The sequence below is a fragment of the Zootoca vivipara genome, chromosome 1 (genome assembly GCF_963506605.1).
Source record: "Zootoca vivipara chromosome 1, rZooViv1.1, whole genome shotgun sequence".
Classification (NCBI taxonomy): Eukaryota; Metazoa; Chordata; class Lepidosauria; order Squamata; family Lacertidae; genus Zootoca; species Zootoca vivipara.
In genome coordinates, this window is record NC_083276.1 from 101,805,565 (window position 1) to 101,826,381 (window position 20,817).

The window sequence follows — 20,817 nt, forward strand, 5'->3', positions numbered from 1 at the left end:
AAGATGGTATAGAAGGGATATGGCAGTGGAGACTTCAAATGATGGCAAAATAGAGAAAATCTACCAATGGGATAAGATCAAGAATTTGACTTGACTTATGAGTAAAGGTAAAGGTACCCCTGACCGTTAGGTCCAGTCGCGGATGACTCTGGGGTTGCGGCGCTCATCTCGCTCTGTAGACCGAGGGAGCCGGCATTTGTCTGCAGACAGCTTCCAGGTCATGTGGCCAGCATGACAAAGCCGCTTCTGGCGAACCAGAGCAGCGCACGGAAACGCCGTTTACCTTCCCGCTGGAGCGGTACCTATTTATCTACTTGTACTTTGACATGCTTTTGAACTGCTAGGTTGACAGGAGTGACTAATGAGTACAACACCTCAACATTGTACCTCCTCTGAGGGCAGCTATCTGCACTGGATTTGTATCTGATCTCAACCCCACCCCCCTGCAGTCTGTGGGATACACTGCAATAGGTAGGAAAGGTGGGTGAAATCTGGCTAACACAAGCAGAAAGAAAGTCATCGTTGGATACAACCCAAAACACAACTTAAGCTGTTTTGCATGCATAGATGACTTTCACCATGCAGATTCAATTTTGGGAGGGGGGCAGGAAAGCATTTGGCCCATGACCTCAAGCTCAAAGGACACATTATAATTAGACACTTGTGGGGTTGTGGAGGCTTATTGTTCGGTGGTTGTGGTTTTGGATTTGGTGAGTTTTCCAACTTGGTTTTATGCCTGTTGGGCCAAATTAGAGCTGCAAATTTAAACAGATTAGATTTGTGATTTAGTAAAAGACAAAACATTTTGCTTAACTGGTAAAAATTTTGTCATATGCTTAAAAGCATTTGGGAAGTAGTTAAATTATTCCCACTCCTCCCTTTCCTTATTTTTTGTGTGTTTTCATTTTTTATTTTTATCATCACTAGTAAGAGTGGATGCTGGTCCAGCAGGGCAACCAGGCCTTAGCCCTACTTACTGAAATGTTCTTCAGTTTTTAAAGAATTTCCTCAAATCTCAAAGGCCATACTCTTTATTCTGTACACCATTCCACAATCCATTTGAAATTTGACAGGCTCCTCCTAAAGACATTTCTGGCCAATCTAGTCTCTGTACCACTCAACAATCTCAACCCAAAATTATTGCTGTGGTCGTGAAGGACCCACTCAACTGTTCTAGGCAGAAAAAACCTTGGTAATGAATTTGTATCTTATCAGAGCTACTGGTTCTTGGTCCTGGTAGTGAAGTTTCCTGCTCTCTCTTGTCATGATGGCAACTGTATGATGTATATAACCTTAGCAGGTCTACCCTTTTGTTAGACCTGGGAACTCAGTACTTCTGTTCTGAGCATGCTGAGCAAGGCCACACCTCCACACAACTAAAAGTACATTCTTTGTAGCTAGCCAGGGGAAAGGTGTGGTTGCTAGTTCAGGCATGTTGTTTTTGATCAAGTCTTGTTAAGAGACAGCAATAGTGGACACAGTGTGAGTCTTTCTACACTATTTTTTACTTAATCATTTGAGCTTATTTTTGAATGGTTCAGTTGAGACCTCATTGTGCAAAGCAAATACATATTATATGGGAACATGGATCTCACCCTGCCTGTGCAACTCAACTAGTCAAGCCTCTCCCAGCAGATTTGCTCAGGATCTTCATGTAAAGCCCAATCTGTGGGCCTAAATATGTCTCAGACCTCTTTTTTATTTTTAGGAGTTTTTCATGTTTCCAAACCTATCCTCCTACCCAAATTCAAGATTAGGAACAAGCAGGCTGGAGAAAAACATTTTATTTGCAGTATTCTTTTAACAGTGTTCAATTTATCCATTCTTTCCTCCTAGAAGTTCAAGGTGGCATTCATGAATATACTTCCCCCCCCCTTTATCCTTAGAAAAAACTGTTGAGGTAGGTTAGGCTGCTGGAGAGTAGCTGTCCCAAGGTCACAGTGTGAGCTTCATGACTAAGTTGTGATTTTAATACTGATCTCTCAGCTGTTAGTCCACTTTACAAAATCTTCATTTTTTCCACATTCTGGAAAAATGTGTAGATTTCTCCATTGATTATTTCAGATGACTCTGCTTTCTAGTGGGGCTCTGTAAAAACAGGTCCTTCATGTTAGCTTTGCCATTTTGTCTATGGTTTTATTTAGAGATAAAAGAATTATTGACTAAAGAATCTCAATGTCACTGGGTGAATTGCCCCTTTTCTGCAAGATTAAAGTAAATTGAAATGTATTGTAGCACCGATTATGTAAACATAATTCAGTACTAACGAAACCAGATTGCTTTAGGTTTTTGCTACATTTATAGATGATGGATCCCACTGATTGGTGGGATTGTTAGAATATGTACAGACAGTGACCAATTTATGTGGGGGATACATTCCAAGGCGCATTGGAAGACCCATTGGAAAAGCTTGCAAACACCCTTGTTCTGCCTCCACCCATTTTTGTGATTTTTTGGGGTGACTTCAGGGTTCAGCACAATGTGCATGTATGTGATCACACACATATCAAACAAGCCTAAAATGGTTGCTGTCTGTATTAAGTTTCAGATGATGAGAAAAATTCAAATATTTTGGATACCTTTCATTTTAAATAATTAGAGAGCTTCAGTGTCATGCCGAAAAGGCTCATTGGTGACATTTCTATTTAACACCACAAGTTTCCAACAACATCAGATCCATTCCCTATAGCAGAGGGCTCCAGCTGGATATGCGAGACAATTACATATTTTGAAATATGTTCTTTTATAGTCTATTTCTTAAGAGGGCTACAGTTGCATAAATGTCACTTCTGTTATAAAAACATTTCAGCAAGAAACTTTATTTTGCTATTAGTGTTTGTAGTTTGTCAAACGACAAATGTCAAATGACCATAGTTCAAAATGACAATTATTCTGCTACTTTTTTATTTATTTGCTTTAAAAACAGTTTGAGATGCATGCCAAGTTGAGGTAAAATCATAAGTACTGGGAACAGAACCTAAACTACCTGAACACCTTAGGTCCAGGGTATCTCAGGATTTGCCAGTCCCTTGTATCTCAACTTGACCAATGAGATCATCTGCAGGAGTGTCATTAGCTGTTCCCCAGGTTGGTGAGGCTCATTTGACAACAAGAAATCAAGTCTTTAATGTCATCACCCCACTCCTGTGGAATAGAGATTCAGCAGGCATCTTCTGTGCTAACCTTTAAACGCCTGCTGAAAACGTTTCTATTCTGCAAAGCCTATGCAGGGAATTAAGAATCCATTCTTCCCCAATTGTTAATTGATGTCTTAACTTATATGGTTTTTATTGTATGGTTTTATGTTTAATTGCTCTAACCATCTGATTTTTAAAAAAATATGACATAGCCATAGATAAACACGTTTGTTAAATAAATAAATGGTGAAGAATATACAGTATATAGTATTGATAAATTGAATGCTGTTTTGTTCTGAACACCCAAAACATGTTGCAACCTTATTCAATGACTTGGTTTGTAATTGCTTTCCCCATGTAGGTGCCATACTAGGCAGATCAGAGACACAGGAGTGCATCTTCTACAATGCTAATTGGGAAACTGATAAAACAAATCGCAGTGGCATTGAACTGTGTTACGGTGATAAAGATAAAAGACGACATTGCTTTGCAACATGGAAGAATATTTCTGGAACTGTTGAAATTGTGAAAAAGGGTTGCTGGCTGGACGATATTAACTGTTACGACAGGCAAGCTAACTAATACTACTTTTTCATTTGTTATTCATGTATGTGTTTAAAAAGTAATGCTTGAATTAAAGTCTGCACAGTTTATAGTTCAATTGGGCTGCTTCAAATGCAGACCTTCTTGATCTTACAGAGCCTTTTAACGTAATGCCAACCCAATTTTTTGAGTGTCACTATCTCAGCACTTGCCTTTTGTAACTTTAGGGTGCTGGCAAACATACATTCAAACATGCAGAAGTTGGCGTTGTCACAAACCACCACCTGTACAGCGCCCACAAATTTCAACCAGTTATCACTTGCTGTTTATTGTCTGGAAACAAAAAGAAATGCATTGGATTATGTCATTGGGATTCATTTATTACCTTAGTCAGTGTTAGCAGATTGGGGTAGTAAATCACCCCACAGTTTTTCATAAACAAATGGTTGAAGAAACGTCAAGTGAGTGCCAGTAGGTTGGCATAAGCCATGTAATGTTGTTTGGAGACAGTTCTCTAACCAAGGACAGCTTTCTTGCAGATTTTTAAATGGGGTTAGAAAAACACTGATAAAGTTGGTTTTCAGTTGAAATACCGTTTTTTTCTAGACAGCAATATTTTACAATATTTTTATAGCACTTACACTTTCTTTGTATATTGGGAGGTTTTTGACGCTTGATATTTTATGTTTTTAGATATGCTGCAAGCCGCCCAGAGTGGCTGGGGAAACCCAGCCCCAGCCAGATGGGTGGGATATAAATAAATTGTTGTTGTTGTTGTTGCTATTATTATTATTATTATTATTATTATTATTATTATTATTATTATATTTTATTAATGTAATTGAAAATAAATACCATAGCTGTTAAAGGAACAGAAAGCATGTTGTCTACTCAGTATGCAGGGACAAATGTTTACTGCACAAATTCTGATCTTTAAGGTGCTACAACAGGGGTCCCCAAAGTAAGGCCCAGGGGCCGGATGCGGCCCAATCACCTCCTAAATCCGGCCCGTGGACGGTCCGGGAATCAGCATGTTTTTACATGAGTAGAATGTGTCCTTTTATTTAAAATGCATCTCTGGGTTATTTGTGGGGCATAGGAATGCGTCCATTTCCCCCCCAAAATATAGTCCGCCCCCCCCCCACACAAGGCCTGAAGGACAGTGGACCGGCCCCCTGCTGAAAAAGTTTGCTGACCCCTGTGCTACAAGATTCCTTGTTGTTCATCAACAGATAGCGGCTGTTTGAATGAAACAATTAATTTAGAAGTTGACTCATTCTAGTTTTGGTGGACAGATATATTAAAATTACTTTCTACTCATATTTAGTACCAGAATTTTAAGTTGTGCCAGACAAGATACACAAGGATGGTGATTATTATTTTTTGCTCTGTCTGTTGGCTGTAGTTTTTAAAAACTGGGAGGGGGTTACCTTTGGGGACGGCAGAAGGAATAGATTCCCTTTGGAATATATTCGCTTCAGAAGCCATCACATCAAGACTTATTGTGCTGTTAGAGGTGGGAGTGAAAAAGCGCAAGCACTGAGGGTTTTCCCCCTCCCCCAATACCTGGAGATAAACCATGTCAGCTTTTCAAATCGAGGCTTTCACTGCTATATCCACAGGGTTGGTTCAAAAGAAACACTTAGGGAAGGGCTAGCAGAAGCTGTTATCACGTCTTCCTCTCCCAAGTCCCGCAGATCCTCTCTTGAAGGATATACTCTGCTGAATATGGCGGGCTGTGGTGGTAGAGAGCTGAGAAAGGGGAGGTGGGTGCAGAGTCCCTGAAAATTGGGTTGAGGCACCATCCTTGATCAAGATTGAACCCTGTAACGTATGTAGATCTACTTCTAAGTAGTTTGTAGGAGCTGGTTGGGGTCTTTTATATAAGTGGGATGAGATGAGAATATACAGTAATTTTAAAATGTAGGTAGGTAGATAATTAATTAGTGATATTAAAAGGTGGATGAATTTCCTAGTATGGGGGGGGGGGGTGACAGTATCCTGGGTGAATATGTTCTGATTCCTCTATATAAAATCATAACAGTGGAGCAGTTAACATGTTAAACTAAATTAAAACAAGAGAAGAGATGTAGTAAAGTGTGAAATCACAGTAGCATATTTTCAGTCTTAATTGGTGCAAGTTCCATAGTTTTCAGCCCATGAAAGCTCCTGTCAACTTTCCAAAAACATCCAGGGGGTGTCAGGTTGGGGAAGGCTGACATGCTAAAATTAGTCTGAAAATAAGCTACTTTGATTCATACTTTAAATTAAGTTTCAGCTGAAATGGAAGTTCCTTTTAACAAAATATTTTGCACCTGCCACTTGAAAGGAGGCATTCTGTAGTACACACAGTTCTTCTTTCTTGGCAGAGATGGAGGCAGATCAGCCTCTATATATATTGAGTAGCTTGTGTCTTTTAAAGTGGCTCCTAGGACTTTAAAGGTCCACAGCAATATGCACAGCATGATCTGCAGCAGCATTAAAAGGGAAGCAATGGGCAGTGTGATTTGCTAAGAGTAGTGAATGGATCACAGTTTTGTAGTGAAAGGTAACCTGCTGCTTGGGGGGGAAATGTCATGCATTCTGTAACATCACTTTACATCACAATAAATGAGCCAAATGAAAAGTTGGTACAGACCTGCTTTAAACATCTGCAACAAGAATATTCAAATGTAGATTCATGACGCAATGTTTTAAAAACAGATATTTTATTGCTTTGCATTAGTTGCTGGAGAGTCGTGTCTGTGTATTTATTGTAAAATGAAGATGAGTAACTGGTTTTAAACCCTTTCAGAACTGACTGTATAGAAAAGAAGGACAGTCCTGATGTGTTTTTCTGCTGCTGTGAAGGCAACATGTGCAATCAACATTTTTTCTACTTTCCAGAAATGGAGGTCACACAACGTAAGTTCAGTTTTTCTAGTTAGTCACTGTTAGTCACAGTTCAATTTCTGCAACATTGAGAAATGTTATTTTCCCTCACTTATTTGTGTTGATCTTAAGAGAACTTCTGTTAATAATAACTTTTATAATCATTCAAATGAAATCTGTTATCCAATTTCAGAAGGACTTTTTAACATTTAAAAGCTACGGTGCTTGTAAATAGGTGTGTTTCCAACGGTCTTCAGTCCAGAAATATCCTTTGTAACAATTGCATGTCTTGGTCACTGATCATAATAGATGTCTATACACAGTGATACGAGTGGTTCAGTTTGGACATACAGACCAAAGTTTCCTGTTCAGATGTAACCAACATCAGTTAATTGAAACCTGGAAGAGGAGATTCTTCAAGTCTCTTGGCTATACCAGAGGAGGACTGGGAAGTGAGCAGGTGTGAGGCTCATTCCCATAACACTAAACTATGGTTTAGCATTGTGGCTTAAAGGACTAAATTAGATGTGCGTACTGTAAATAGTGTGAATCAAATTCAAAGATAGTCCTGCAAAATCAATAAACTTTTCACTGAATGCAAGTGGTAAATATGAACTGGCAAACACTAAACAGCTACTTTATATAACGTTTTGCTAAATTTAGTAGGCTGCTTAAAGCACAAAGAGTAAAATTATTTTTAACATTCACTTTGTCATTGATTCATACTTAAAATAACTTCTCAGCAAGAATTTAAGCATTTTGATCATTCTTAAACTTGGGAACTATTTTTAAGTATCCTTAGAGGGTCTTAAAGTAGTTATGTGTCTGACACATGGGAGATAAAGTGATACTGCTTTCTGGAGCAAATACTGCAGATGAGATATAACACAAGCTTTCAAGTCTCATAACATATGTCAAGTATAAATAAATAAATGGGCACAATGAAAGCATCTTAAATGAAAGTTGAATTGCAAGCTTAAACCTTTCAATGTTTTACCTTTGATCTCATTTAATCCATTGATATCATGATGCTCTGTTTCATATGAAGTCCATTTTACTTTTCTCAGTTTTTAAGAATTGGTTCTTTTCTGCTTGGTATTACACTGTCAGAAGACTAATTGGGAACTTTCTCCCCTGCAGCTACTTCCAATCCTGTTGCATCTAAACCACCCCTTTTCAGTACCTTGCTTTATTCTCTTGTGCCTATAATGGGAATTGCAGTGATCATACTGGTTTCATTTTGGATGTACCGACACCACAAATTAGCATATCCTCCAGTACTTGTACCAACCCAGGTAAGCCAGTTATTTTGATCTGAATTCATTTGTTTCAGAAAAATGATGGTGAGTGACTGGATCTAATGACTAGGATCAGTATGAGTGGAGTTCTCCTTCAGTGGGGCCTTCTTCCCTAGCTTCTTATTTTCACTGCGACGTCTTGCTCTGTTGAGAGTCTTGGAAGTGTCAGCATGTGGTGTGGAAGTCTTCAGCTAGAGAAAGGAGTTTGTGGAAATTGGGAGCTTCTTCCCCAGCCCTTGCATGAATGAAGGTGTCCTCTGTTCCCTGAAGTGACTGTCAGGATGGTGGTTGAATGTTCTGCATAACTAATCCATTGTAAACTTCATCTCTGTCTTTTGGGATTCATTCAATAGAAAAGTACAGAGATTTTAGACTTAAAAAACAAACTTGTAGGTTTTGATCTTGGAAGTATTAAACATTAAAATCTCTAGCAGCATCTTAAGAAATGTTACTCTAGAAGAAAGTACTTCTTCACGCCCTGCATAGTTAGAACTATGGAACTCACTCCCACAGGATGGCCCCACAGTAGTGGCCCACCAGCTTGAATAGCTTTAAAAGAGGATGAGACAAATTCGTGGAATATAAGGCTATGTTCCACTTCCACTGTTAGAGTCAGACACGACTAAACATCTAAACAACAACAACAATTAAAAGTGAGGCGGTCTGCTTTATGTGTCGTAAAGGCTTTACACATGGTAGTGAATAATTTGATTGTATTCAGGCATTAGTCGTGTTGTTTAATAAGCTGAGATAAAAACAAGTCTATTGGCTGTGCATGCAACCAGGAAGCTGTGGATGCCGTGTCAGATAGCTAGAAGTGGATACAATCTGTGACAAGGGAGGTGATGCTTTTGGTGAAGCTGTGATTACCACTTGAGCTTGTTTCAACTAGTGCATTATTCAGTGCTGATATATATTATCTTGGTTTCTCTGGAATCACCTGTTTTTAAAATTAACTTCCCTTTTGCCTTTACGTCCTTTCTGTCTCTACTCTTCCATGCCCTTGTTGTTGTTGTTGTTGTTGTTGTATGTTTGCATGTACACATTTGCATGCATGCATGCATGCATGCATGCGCGCGCACACACACACACACACACACAAACAAACACATCAATGCACTTAAGTTAGTCATTAACTTGAGTGGGTCTAGTCTGAGTTGGACTGGCATTGATTACCACCTATTGTGTTTATAAATCAGAAAATAAACATGATCTGATTTTTTAAAAAGAATTGTTTCTATGATACAGATTTTATAGGATTGAATCCTACAATGGACTCGATCCTATAAAATATTATTGGTAATAATATACAGATTCTTATTAGCATTTTTGTTGCAGCAATTTGGCTAGATGTAGAGTTTTGGATATTAATGCAAGAATACAGATGAGGATATTGACACATTTACACCAGGTGTAAGGAGGGTGCCCATATGTTTAGGATTATTGCAATGGAAAAGGAATTGTTCATGATATACTGGTCTTTTTTATATTAAACTAGCTGGCCCAGCCATGCGTTGCTGTGGTTCTTTCCTGTGATTCCCTCCACTCTGTCCGGACACATGACTTATCCTGCCCCTTCCTCCCCCCAACCCCTGGTTCATCCCTGTGACTGCCCCCACCCTGTCCCGACCCATGAGCTATTGAGCCCCCTCCTCCCCCCACCCCTCCGGCACATCCCTGTGACTGGCCCCACCCTGTCCTGACTCATGAGCTATTGAGCCCCCTCCCCCCTGTATCTCCATACATTGGCTACTGCGCACGCATCATGAACACACACACACACACACACACACACACACACACACACACACATATATATATAAGAACATAAGAAGCAGAAGTTACTATTGTTTGTTTTTATTTTTGCAGTTGTCATTTATTTTGGTGGGTATTGTATGATTTGGGCGTTGTGTGGTTTGTTTTGTTTTGGTTATTTGGATTTTCTAATTTTGGAGTAGGTGTTTTGAATGTAGGATGTGGTGTTGGTTTGAGGACTTAAACTGGGGAAAGAAAGTGCCTGGTTGTTGTTGTTTTTAAAGATGCAGAGGCTGGCAATCAGTCATAGTATAAAGCCTAGGTTAAAAGGGGCACGACTGCCCTTACTTAAAATGGCCACCGTAGCCTCGCATGTGACAACGCCCACTAAATTAAAAAGCAAAAATCCCTCGCCGTGCCCCCAAGTGTGTGTTAGGGGAAATGATGAACGACTGCCTAATGCTGCCAGGCGTTTATTAATGCAGCTGCCGGGAGAGGCTTTGGGCTCGGGCTTTAGAGGTGGAATGGCCGTTTTGGCGGTCGGCCTACTCATTTCCCTCTGTCCCAACCCACCCCCCGCTGCTTTGGCTGACTCAGGGTCCTCCCCCCCCATGGCTATGTGTCCCCCCCTTTGTTGTGCCTCATCCCTGTTCCCCCGCCCCCCGGTTGTGAAAGGCTCTATTCTGTTTGTTTTTCCCTGCTTGGCAATGCTGCGGCCTATTGAAAAAGCTGGGCCGTGTTGCTGCAAAAGGACTGTTTTTAGTTTGGTTGCTGTGGAATTTTGTGATGTCATCTGGCAGCGCAGCTGCTGGAGTCTTCAGAGCTTCTGGTGGTGACGTCTAATTTGGGCGCCACTTTTTGTGTTTAATCATTATTTTAGGTGTGAAAGGTGTGTTTTTTTGAGAATTTTTTAATGCTATATCCCTCCCTGATGGGCAAGGTATGTTCTGCCCAAATTTGTTTCAATTCGGTTCAGCGGTTATGGAGAAAGGCTGTTTCATCCGCGTGCGCAATGCCTACATTTTTATATACACCTATAGAAGCCTAAAGCTCAAATGGTTTCCCTTGGAGAGGAGCACTACCTCCTTTTTATGAAGTATCTCTCTTACCTGACCAATTTAGAATCATTTTGTGTAAACTCTGTTGAGAACTAAATTGCTGTCAGTGTTTGCTGTTGCACAGTGATCTCTTTTAGTTTGAGGGCTATTTTAAGCATGTTCAGGTGGTACAGTATTTCTCAGAAGCGTGCAGGTTGAGAGAGCACACTGGAGAAATTATTTTAAAATGTACATCCACACCAGAATCCTCCTTCATGTTGGTTTAAATAGGCTGCTTAATTTTGGGAAGGTTTCAGAGACCTTCTTTTCACTACACCTAGTTTCCTCATAGATTTGTCTCTATTACAGTATATGTTTCAGCTGCTGTTTTCAGCAGTTCAAAAATGCAGCTCAGTTCAGGAAAGTTTTGAATTTTGCAATAGTAGCTGATGGTGTAAAGATAACCTTATAAGCTTCTGTTTTCTATGAACCAGCTGTGTTTAAAAGTTTACATATGTAATTTGATGAATAAATCTTGTCATAAAACAGTTTTGCGGGAGCTAGTTAATGTGAGGATACTGGGTTTCATAAGGCTAACCTGCATATGCTGCTTCATGGTGGCTATTACTTAAATTGAATATGCAAAATCATTCTTAGTAGCTAAGCGGGGTTTATTTACTGTTCTGGTTCCTTTAAAAGTGGCTCATCTTTCTCTTAGTTTATTGTTAAACCAAGCTTGTGTTGCAAACACTTAAAAGCATGGGTCTGATTAAAAATGAAAGTGGTGAAATGAAGTTGGTCTTTCTATGACAGTATAAGCAACAGTCACTAGGAAACTTGGAGTATTTCCATGTTTCAGGAGTGTCCTAACAGTTAGAAAGTGCAAAGTGGAGGGATAGGGCAAGTCTCAAAGCCTGTCGTCTAATGCTGCTGTGGAATGGGTTAAAAGGTCTTTCTTTCTTTCTTTCTTTCTTTCTTTCTACTTTTGTGGCATGACATTAAATTTTTTTAAAAAAAATTATTCTTAGTACTTAACTGTTGTACGTATTGACAGTTGTTTTTTTTTTTTTAAGGTATACCCCGCTTTTCATCCTTGTCATTATCAGATTACAACATGACATTAAAAAAAGAAAATCAGTAAAATTAAAACAACAAAAATCCTTAAAACAATTAAAAACAGCTTAAGCAAGGAGACTTGGGGCTTTTTAGACTTTGTAAACTCCTTCCTCACTCTAAACTGATGCCTCCTTTCATTCTCTCAACATAAAATTTCAATTTATTACTAACTTAATATTTATTTTACTTAAAATATTACATTCTCAAGGCTGCCTATATTATACATATTGCTAATGTATAATATAAAAATACATACGTATGCAGTACAAAAATATCACTATAATAATGCCCTGAACTTAGCAGATGTGTTGGAGTATATCTAAAATGTGTAAATGCATCGGCATTGCAAATAGAGGTAGTTGCAGCTTTTCAGAAATGGTGTTGTTCTGCACATTATTCCTTGCTGTACTGATAGATTTTGGTGTTGAACAGTTTATCTTCTGAACAAAGCTTTTTGGTATTGTGATTCTGTTCCTAGAGTTACATGTTCCTTTCCTTTCCCATCCTCTTCTCTGTCTGGATTCTTTTTTAGCTTTTCTCTGCAGCTCCACTCTTTCCAGTGAACCCTTATATTTCTTTTCCATCTGGAGATGAAGGAGGAGGAGGATGTCCTCTTTTGTATATTATATCCCACTTCTCTTGTCAGCAGGATCTAGGCCTTTTTGTTCATATTTGTAAAAACTACCATATTCTGCTTCTGAATACTGTTGGTCTTTTACTAATTTTTTATTTTTTGTTGGTATTTAGTAATACCAACAAAATTTAGTAGCATGTTGTAGGTGGTTAATGTGGGTTGTAGCCACCTTTTTATTTCCTTCTTTTATATATATATATATCTTTAAAAATAAATTGCTCATTCCCATTGGTGCTCAAGTAAAAGTGAACTAAATACAAATGCTCTTTCAAAAATAAGTAAGAATCGATAAATAGGACATAAATGTTTTTAAGGTTTTTTAAAATATATATACCTTAGGCCTTCTGGATTTTGTTTCAGAAGCTCTGGAGTTTGTACAGTCATTGGCAGCATAAAACTTAAAGTAATAGTTCACTTTAATAAGAAATTTAAAATAGAGTTGTGTTTTTGTTTTTCTTATTATTTTTGGATCTTGCTTCAGAATGTTTTAAGCTACCATTAGATGATGCAATACTGCCCTCTGGTGTAATGTAGAAACCTATCAAATTCTTCATGCTTGCATATTACTTAGAAAAGTTGAAAAGTTCATAGTAATGTCTATAAAATCATCTGTTTAATTGGTGATTGAAGCCGTGTTCGAAACTCCCATTGTCTTAGGCATGTTTTGCGACAAGGAATTTCATTAGTACAAGCAGTTTCTGAGCTCTGGGCACAGTACTGCGCCTAAGATTTCAGATTAAAACTGCAAAGTGGAAGGAAAGGAGGACCTTTTTCTGCCTCCCAAATTCCAGCCACTCTCTGAAGACTGGAGAAGAGACCCTCTTAAGAATATTAGGGGGTGAGCAGGGGAAGGACTAGACCATGTGAAAAATGAACATAATATTTTAGCTGCAGTTCATTCATTTTCAGCTTTGTATTCTTGTTATATTAAAAAAAGTGTGCCTAGACATTCCATTGTTGTGGCCATAGCTCAGCTTTCATATATCAGTTTCTAACACTGAATTGAACTCACTAGTGCTGCGACTGCATTCTACTTCTTCACTGAGATTCTGCGACAATGGCAGCATGCTCGGATTTATTTCACATTGGTTATTTTGTGGAAACTTTATAAAATATCAATTTGAACATTTTGATAAATACATGATACTAAATACTGAAATTTCATTTGTGTCATACTGTAACTATTGCTGCATCTCTTACAATCAAAGGAGAATTAATATAAATTCTTGGGTGATTTTAGTTCTTGATTTTTCTTAAAGAGATCTATACAAAAATTTAGCAGTAATTTTTAAGTGCTTTCCTTTTATCACTTTTCTTAAGCTGTTCTTGCACTTAATTTTTGCTGTATGAAGTAATATTCTTTTGCCTGTGTGTTCTTCTTTACAAGCACGCCTTTCATATAATGATAGAGGTAAGAGGCATTGTTTTATTCATAGCGGAGTTTTATTCATATGTGGAGTTGTAGACTGGGGCAGAACCTGGGCATTTATAAATGTTTGAGCTAAAGAAATTCACATACGGGAATTCTAGAAAGTACAGATAGATTTCGTTCCTACAAATTGTTCTTCATTTCTGTATCACACTATCTAGCTATGGCTTGTGGTGGCATACCCCAGTGTTTTAAGTAGAATAATCTTAATATTGTGCCAACTGCAATCAACATGGAATTTATATTCTCTGGGGGTCAAATTTTATATTGACATATATGCTGTTCTTTACAACTTTTATGGGTGCTTTTGGCAAAGTGGAGACAATAAGAGAAAACTGTATTACATTGATAAGTTTTGACATGTAGCATGAATTTGGAAAACACAAGACCAAGGACCTTTGAGTATGTAAAGCTAGTCAAGCAGTCATTTCAATCATGACCACTGAATTTGTTCAATTGTATATTTTGCATTAAATACGGTTGTCATGATTGGGATTTGGAAATGAAATAGGCTTACGTAACATTTGCATTTTGTACACCTCTTATCTGAATGCATATTCATGCTTCCCCTTCCATGAAATATATCTGAAGGCAGATGAGTTGTTTATTACATAGAGAACTTATTTAACTGAATCTGTATTTAAAGGTTCTGCATATTCTGTATTACAGTCATACCTCAGGTTGCGAACACTGCGGGTTGTGTGTTTTCGGGTTGCATTCTGTGCCAAACCCGGAAGTACTGGAACGGGTTACTTCCGGGTTTCGGTGCATGCGCAGAAGCACAAAATGATGTCATGCGCAGAAGGCACAGCGCTGCAGGTTGCAAACGTGCCTCCCACACAGATCATGTTCGCAACCCGAGGTATGACTGTAATCAGTTATTATCCATCTATACTAATCTTCATTGACACTTCATTGCTTCTTGTTTTCAATGAGGATTTATTAGTTATTAGTAACTCCTATTTTTATAGCTACGGCATGTTGCTAGAAGAAAATATCCAGAAAATGTGAAATAAATGCAAGTAGTAGTTTGACTATGACTGTAATTCATATAATTGCTAAAGAAAATAAATTAATGGCTTGATTCAGTTTGCTAAAGTCAGAAAGCAGAACCCCACAATATATTTGAAAGTTGCCCTTTTGTAACCTTTTATACAGGGGCTAGTTAAGAGAGCTACAGAAACAGCAATTCGTTAGTTTAACCTCTTGCCAGTTTTAACATTTGCTGTGCTGTGCTGCAAAGATCAGAGTTTGGAATTGAATGGAGGGTGTGTTCAAGGTACTGACAAATTTGCACAGTGACAGCTGTAGAGGGGTAGGAACATATGGGAGAAAGCCTTGCTTCCCTTTGGTGTCTCCACCCAGCCTGACCAAGAAGTGAGAGTAGGAAGCATACAGTACTTCTTTCTCACTTCCTGCAGCAACAGGCTGGGGAGGGGGAACAGAGAACTGACCTGGGGTCTGCCCCTCAATGTTTGACGTGAAAAGGATAAACACATTGAGAAGTGGTTTTTATTCCATGGAAACCGTATCCCCTTCCTTGAGCAAGGCCCTGATGGGTGGTGAGGAGTGCACCTTGCTCCAGTAAAAGAACAGCTGGGAGCCTACATTAATCTCCCAATTGTCCTTTGAAAGCCTGCCATTAGTGACCCCACACCTGATTTGTGTAGGTTGGGTTGGTGTGGCTTCCCCAAAACAGCCTCTCAGGCCAAATGAGGAAGGCTGGTGGCCCAAGTTTGGGCTGGAGGTTCCCCACCTTTGGAGTAAGGGTGAGGCAAGCTAGGTAGGAAATTGCATATTAAAGGTAGAATTTGGCTGTTTGAGAAGGAGCTCTTTTGTAAAGGAAAGAAGGAATACAATTTGAACAACCGCTATCCCTCTGGCTGAGTCCAAAGGGTGCCCAAGGCTTGTTCCCCCCTCAATGTATACAGCAAAGTGGGATGAGGAATCCAGGTGACATATCTGTTATATACACAGCAGAAGTGGGGGTCCATATAGATAAACAAACTGCTCTTTATGTATTTGCATAACTTGGTTATCATTTGGAAAATTTGTTCCATATATTTGTTCTTGTGTGGCTAAATCTTTTCTGATACCTATTCATTGTCAAGCAAAGCTGCCTCGTAGAAGAGGGAAGCCGGTGTTTGTTTAGATAGGAAATGTCTAAAATAGGCATTGTAGGTTTTTCTAGTGCTAAATGAAATGGTATGCTTGCCTAAAAAGTGGTCTTGCCATCTCATCTAGCCCTGCAATTACACCTGGCAGGAGTAGTCACAACCTGTATGCTGAATGTTACAGAACCTGATACACACAGCTTAAAGGGCCTCAGTTCAATAGTTCTCTTGGGTCATAGTTTCAGCTGTGCCCTAGGAAATACTTGGTGCCTGGTGTATGACTGCTTATTGTAATGTGTTTTGAAAAATATTTTTTTCAAGAAGACACAGGTACAGCCATTCAACTATCTCAACAAATACAATCTTGGTAAGGTTTGGGACACTGCTGTATTAAAAGCCCAGTTTGCCTTCTGCTGTAAATTTTCTTGGCAGAACTTGAGCCCCCCCAAATGTGTATGTTTCCCCTTCTCCATGCTAGAAGGTTGTAGTACAGAAAACTAGAGTTTAATGGGTTTATCTGTTGTTTCTAGGATCCTGGACCACCACCTCCATCGCCACTGATGGGCCTGAAGCCACTGCAATTACTAGAGATCAAAGCTAGGGGAAGATTTGGCTGTGTCTGGAAAGCTCAGTTGTTAAATGAATATGTAGCTGTGAAAATATTCCCAATACAGGTATATAAACATCCTTATTAAGTGCTACACTGCTGTGAGTTACAACTTCTTTGCAAATTGTTACATGTACAATCGAGAGAAATGCAGGAACTTCTTCCTTACACTGTTCTGAAAAGAGTAAAATTACAGCATTCTATGAGTATCTATGGGACGCGGGTGGCACTGTGGCTTGCCAATCAGAAGGTTGATGGTTCAAATCCCCATGACGGGGTGAGCTACCATTGCTCGGTCCTTGCTCCTGCCAACCTAGCAGTTTGAAAGCACGTCAAAGTGCAAGTAGATAAATAGGTACCGCTCTGGCAGGAAGGTAAATTGTGTTTCTGTTCACTGCTCTGGCTCGCCAGAAGCGGCTTAGTCATGCTGGCCACATGACCCGGAAGCTGTACGCTGGCTGGCCAGTAAAGCGAGATAAGCGCCGCAACCCCAGAGTCCGTGATTGGACCTAATGAGTAATCTATCTTACCTTTATGAGTATCTATCTACCTATCTAGGGTGCAGCAGCTCTGTGGGCACCATGAATTATGAGACAAATCAGGGCGTTTTGAATAATTCTATTTTATTTAAGTTGGATTTTATTGTTAATAAGGCATCATATTGAGCTGCATCAGAGACTCTCTAAACTTCGGAGTGGTTTGGATATTTTAGTTTTCCAAAGTGCATGCCCCCCATGCAAAGCTAACTGAGGAAATGGGAGCTGCCCAGAGTGGGTGGGGAAATCCAGCCAGATGGGCAGGGTAATAATAAGAATAATTTAAAAAGACTTGAAAAACAGCTTGTTTGTCTGGGATTTAAATGAAGTTATTTATCATATGTGACACACATTAAGGGTCTGGCACCTTGATGTTAGTGTTACAGTTTTTGCTAATTTCCATTGATTTCACTTATAACTAAGTTTGCAGCCCTAGCCTCACTTACCTGGGAGTAAGCCCCTTTGAATTCATTGAAACGAATTTGGGCTGTAATCCTAACCCTGCCTATTCAGAAGCAAGCCCCAATGAAATCAACAGTATTTACTCCCATGTAGTAGGGTTAGCTAGACATCTAACCCATAGACTGCAATCCTAACTTGTTCCATCAGTCCAAGGATTTCTACTTGCACAGTGGAATTTCCTGTCCTTCTGCCTCTACACCCACTAAATCTGTTCTGGGGGTACCCAGCAGAGGGAGAGAAGTTCCATTGCACAAACAGAAATCCTTGTCCTGATAGAACAAGTAATTTGGATACCATTCCTAGTCTGGATCCAACCCATTGTGCCTAAATGGACACAGGTCCATATTTTCCAGGTCTCCTAAAATGTAAAGATTAGCAATACTTAATTGGATGAATATATATATAAGTCTGGTTTTCTTTTGACAGTGAATTGGGGAAACTGTTATGAAAGTGCAGAAGAGATTTTTTATTGACATTTTGAATATATATTTTTTTCTTTTTAAGGACAAACAGTCATGGCAAAATGAATATGAAGTATACAGCTTGCCTGGAATGAAGCATGAAAACATACTACAGTTTATTGGTGCTGAGAAACGAGGCACCAACATTGATGTTGATTTGTGGCTAATAACAGCGTTTCATGAAAAGGTTTGTTGTCTTTGTCAAGTACTACAGTTTTCATAACAGTCCCCCACTGCCCACCGTCTCTGAAAAAATGTTTGCTGTAAGAAAATGGATTTGGGGTATGGTTCTAAAGCATATGTACTTCAGCAGGCTATTAAAAGTAGTTCTGGCCCTCACACAATGAGTGTTTATTGCAGGGGAGAAAAATGCATTCTTGCTTCTGCCATATTTAGACTAATGTTAAATTGTATTATGGATCTTGGAGGTGGAAAAGCTCAGCACAAACTCTCTCCCCCCCCCCGCCCTATATATATTGTTTATCCTCCCATTCTTTAAAACAAACAAATATGCAGTGTGGTTTATATCCATAGAGCTAATGACTTTTAATTTTACTTTCAGTTCTGTTGAGCAGACCTTGTGGTGTGAGACCATCTCTGTATTCCCACTGAGTTCTCTACCCTATGATCTTAGGCACAGAGTATCTTGGGTATCCATGGTTTTAGAACTGTGGCTGTAATTAGGATGGGTGCCTAAATGTGTGTCCTATTCTCTATGTTCCTTGGAAATTTCCATGCATCTTTCCAGTTCTAAAGCCTGTGCTAGCTTACCAGTGGCTATTTTTTCCCTTATGAGTAAATCTGACAGAATTAGACAAAAGGGAGTTCAGGATAATTGTCACATTAGAAATCAAACAGTTACCATGTCATCTCTTAACAGGCATGCATCCTAGTCAAGGCACTTATCAGAGCTGCATTCTAAATGTGTATGCAAACTTCCTTCTTGCAGCAGTATTGGAAATTGTTTGGCTCTGTCTTGATATTGTAGTGAATAAGGAGAAGCCTATGCTAGTCAAAAACATCTTTGTGTACATTGGAGCACTTGCAAAGATCTGCAGCTGGAACACTTGTACTAGTTGTTGGTTATAGTCGGGGTTTTTTTGGGGGGGGGACTATGTTAAAAACCTATAAGATGTAATTTTTAAAAATTCTCTGTTCAGGGTTCACTTACTGACTTCTTGAAGGCTAATGTAGTCTCATGGAATGAGCTATGTCACATTGCGGAAAGTATGGCTAGAGGTTTGGCGTACCTTCATGAAGACATCCCTGGTCTAAAAGATGGACACAAACCAGCTATATCCCATAGGTAAGAGATCTCACATACTAGCTGAACTGTCACTACATCTTAAATGTAAATAGAATAAATTAACTTCACACTCCTTCAGAGGTCCAGTAGTTGTATTATTTTATGTGATTGCATGACTGTAAGTATATCCTGTGTAGAGTTACGAAAAGCAACTTTTGTGTGTTGGTTGCCAAATTTAATTGATTATATTTATTTTGACAGTTTATGTATCATTTATTTACAATGGTAGTGTGCAAAATACTCATTACGGTGAAAATAAAAAAAACAAGTTAAAATGATAAAATCTTCATGAAAATAAAATAATTAAAATAAAAACTATTAAAATAGTATAATTTCCATCTCACTTACCTAATTCCAGCCACATCTGATGGAGTAGGGTTTCACATAAAAAAAACTTCAGACCACTTTATAGAAATGCTTCTGAAACAGGAGAAGAACCTCAGGCCCAGGACCCAAATGTGCCCCTCCCCCCACTGCTTTATCTGGTCCACAGGATTCTCCTAAGCTCATCTCTCTCACTGGGCCTTCACCGTGCCCTCCTGGAGTGCTTTTGCCAGGCTAGAACATGTCTATGAACCTTGGTGATGCCTCTTGCTTGCCTGGATGGGGAAGTGTGTGGATCTGAGGGAATGAAGCCCACTGGCTAAAAGCGACACACACACACACACACCCCTCTAAAAAGTGAGTTTGAAAGTGCCATCTGACACATTTCTTTCTCTTAAATATGATTATAGTGATACTTACACTATGAAAAGCCACTTTTCCATTACATAAGCAGTGGAACAATACACTAGACACCAATATTAGTTTTGATGGATGAATGTATCTCTCATGGAGATGCTTGTGGCATTGAAGGGCAAGAAAACTTGTTACTCTTTCATTATATGACTGCACATTTTACTGCTAAAAACAGCAGGTGCCTTCACCCCTTCACTTTACGACTAGGCCTTAGGAAGAATACAAAATAATTGTTTACCTGTGTTGAGTTGTGAACAGCAAGCAGAGTTCAGGTTTTAGTTTTCCCATGCCTCCTTGCAGGATCACAAATACAGAAAAGGTCTGAAAACTCCAGCTTTCCCCCCCAGATTTAAGCTTGTGAAGTAAGGTTAGCAAACTGAAAAACCTCTCTGAAGTGGCTTATGTTAGTTCGGGGACGCGGGTGGCGCTGTAGGTTAAACCACAGAGCCTAGGGCTTGCCAATCAGAAGGTCGGTGGTTCGAATCCCCGCAACGGGGTGAGCTCCGTTGCTCGGACCCTGCGCCTGCCAACATAGCAGTTCGAAAGCACGTCAAACTGCAAGTAGATAAATAGGTACCACTCTGGCGGGAAGGTAAACGGCGTTTCCGTGCGCTGCTCTGGTTCGCCAGAAGTGGCTTTGTCATGCTGGCCACATGACCTGGAAGCTATACACCAGGGGTGTCAAACTCAAATTCATCGGGGGCCGCATCAGCAGTTTGGTCACCCTCAAAGGGCCGGTTGTATCTGTAGGACTATGTGTCCACTCTTTATTA

General features: G+C 39.4%; 1 protein-coding gene across 1 annotated transcript in view; it reads left to right on the plus strand.

Moving 5' to 3' along the window:
- Positions 1–20,817, plus strand: part of ACVR2A (activin A receptor type 2A) — a 53,604-nt gene that overhangs the window by 24,358 nt on the left and 8,429 nt on the right. The window contains exons 2-7 of the mRNA XM_035131116.2: positions 3,499–3,706; positions 6,475–6,584; positions 7,692–7,846; positions 16,465–16,608; positions 18,044–18,187; positions 19,161–19,306. Of these exons, the coding sequence (XP_034987007.1) occupies positions 3,499–3,706; positions 6,475–6,584; positions 7,692–7,846; positions 16,465–16,608; positions 18,044–18,187; positions 19,161–19,306 (907 nt within the window). The remainder of the gene's footprint in view (positions 1–3,498; positions 3,707–6,474; positions 6,585–7,691; positions 7,847–16,464; positions 16,609–18,043; positions 18,188–19,160; positions 19,307–20,817) is intronic.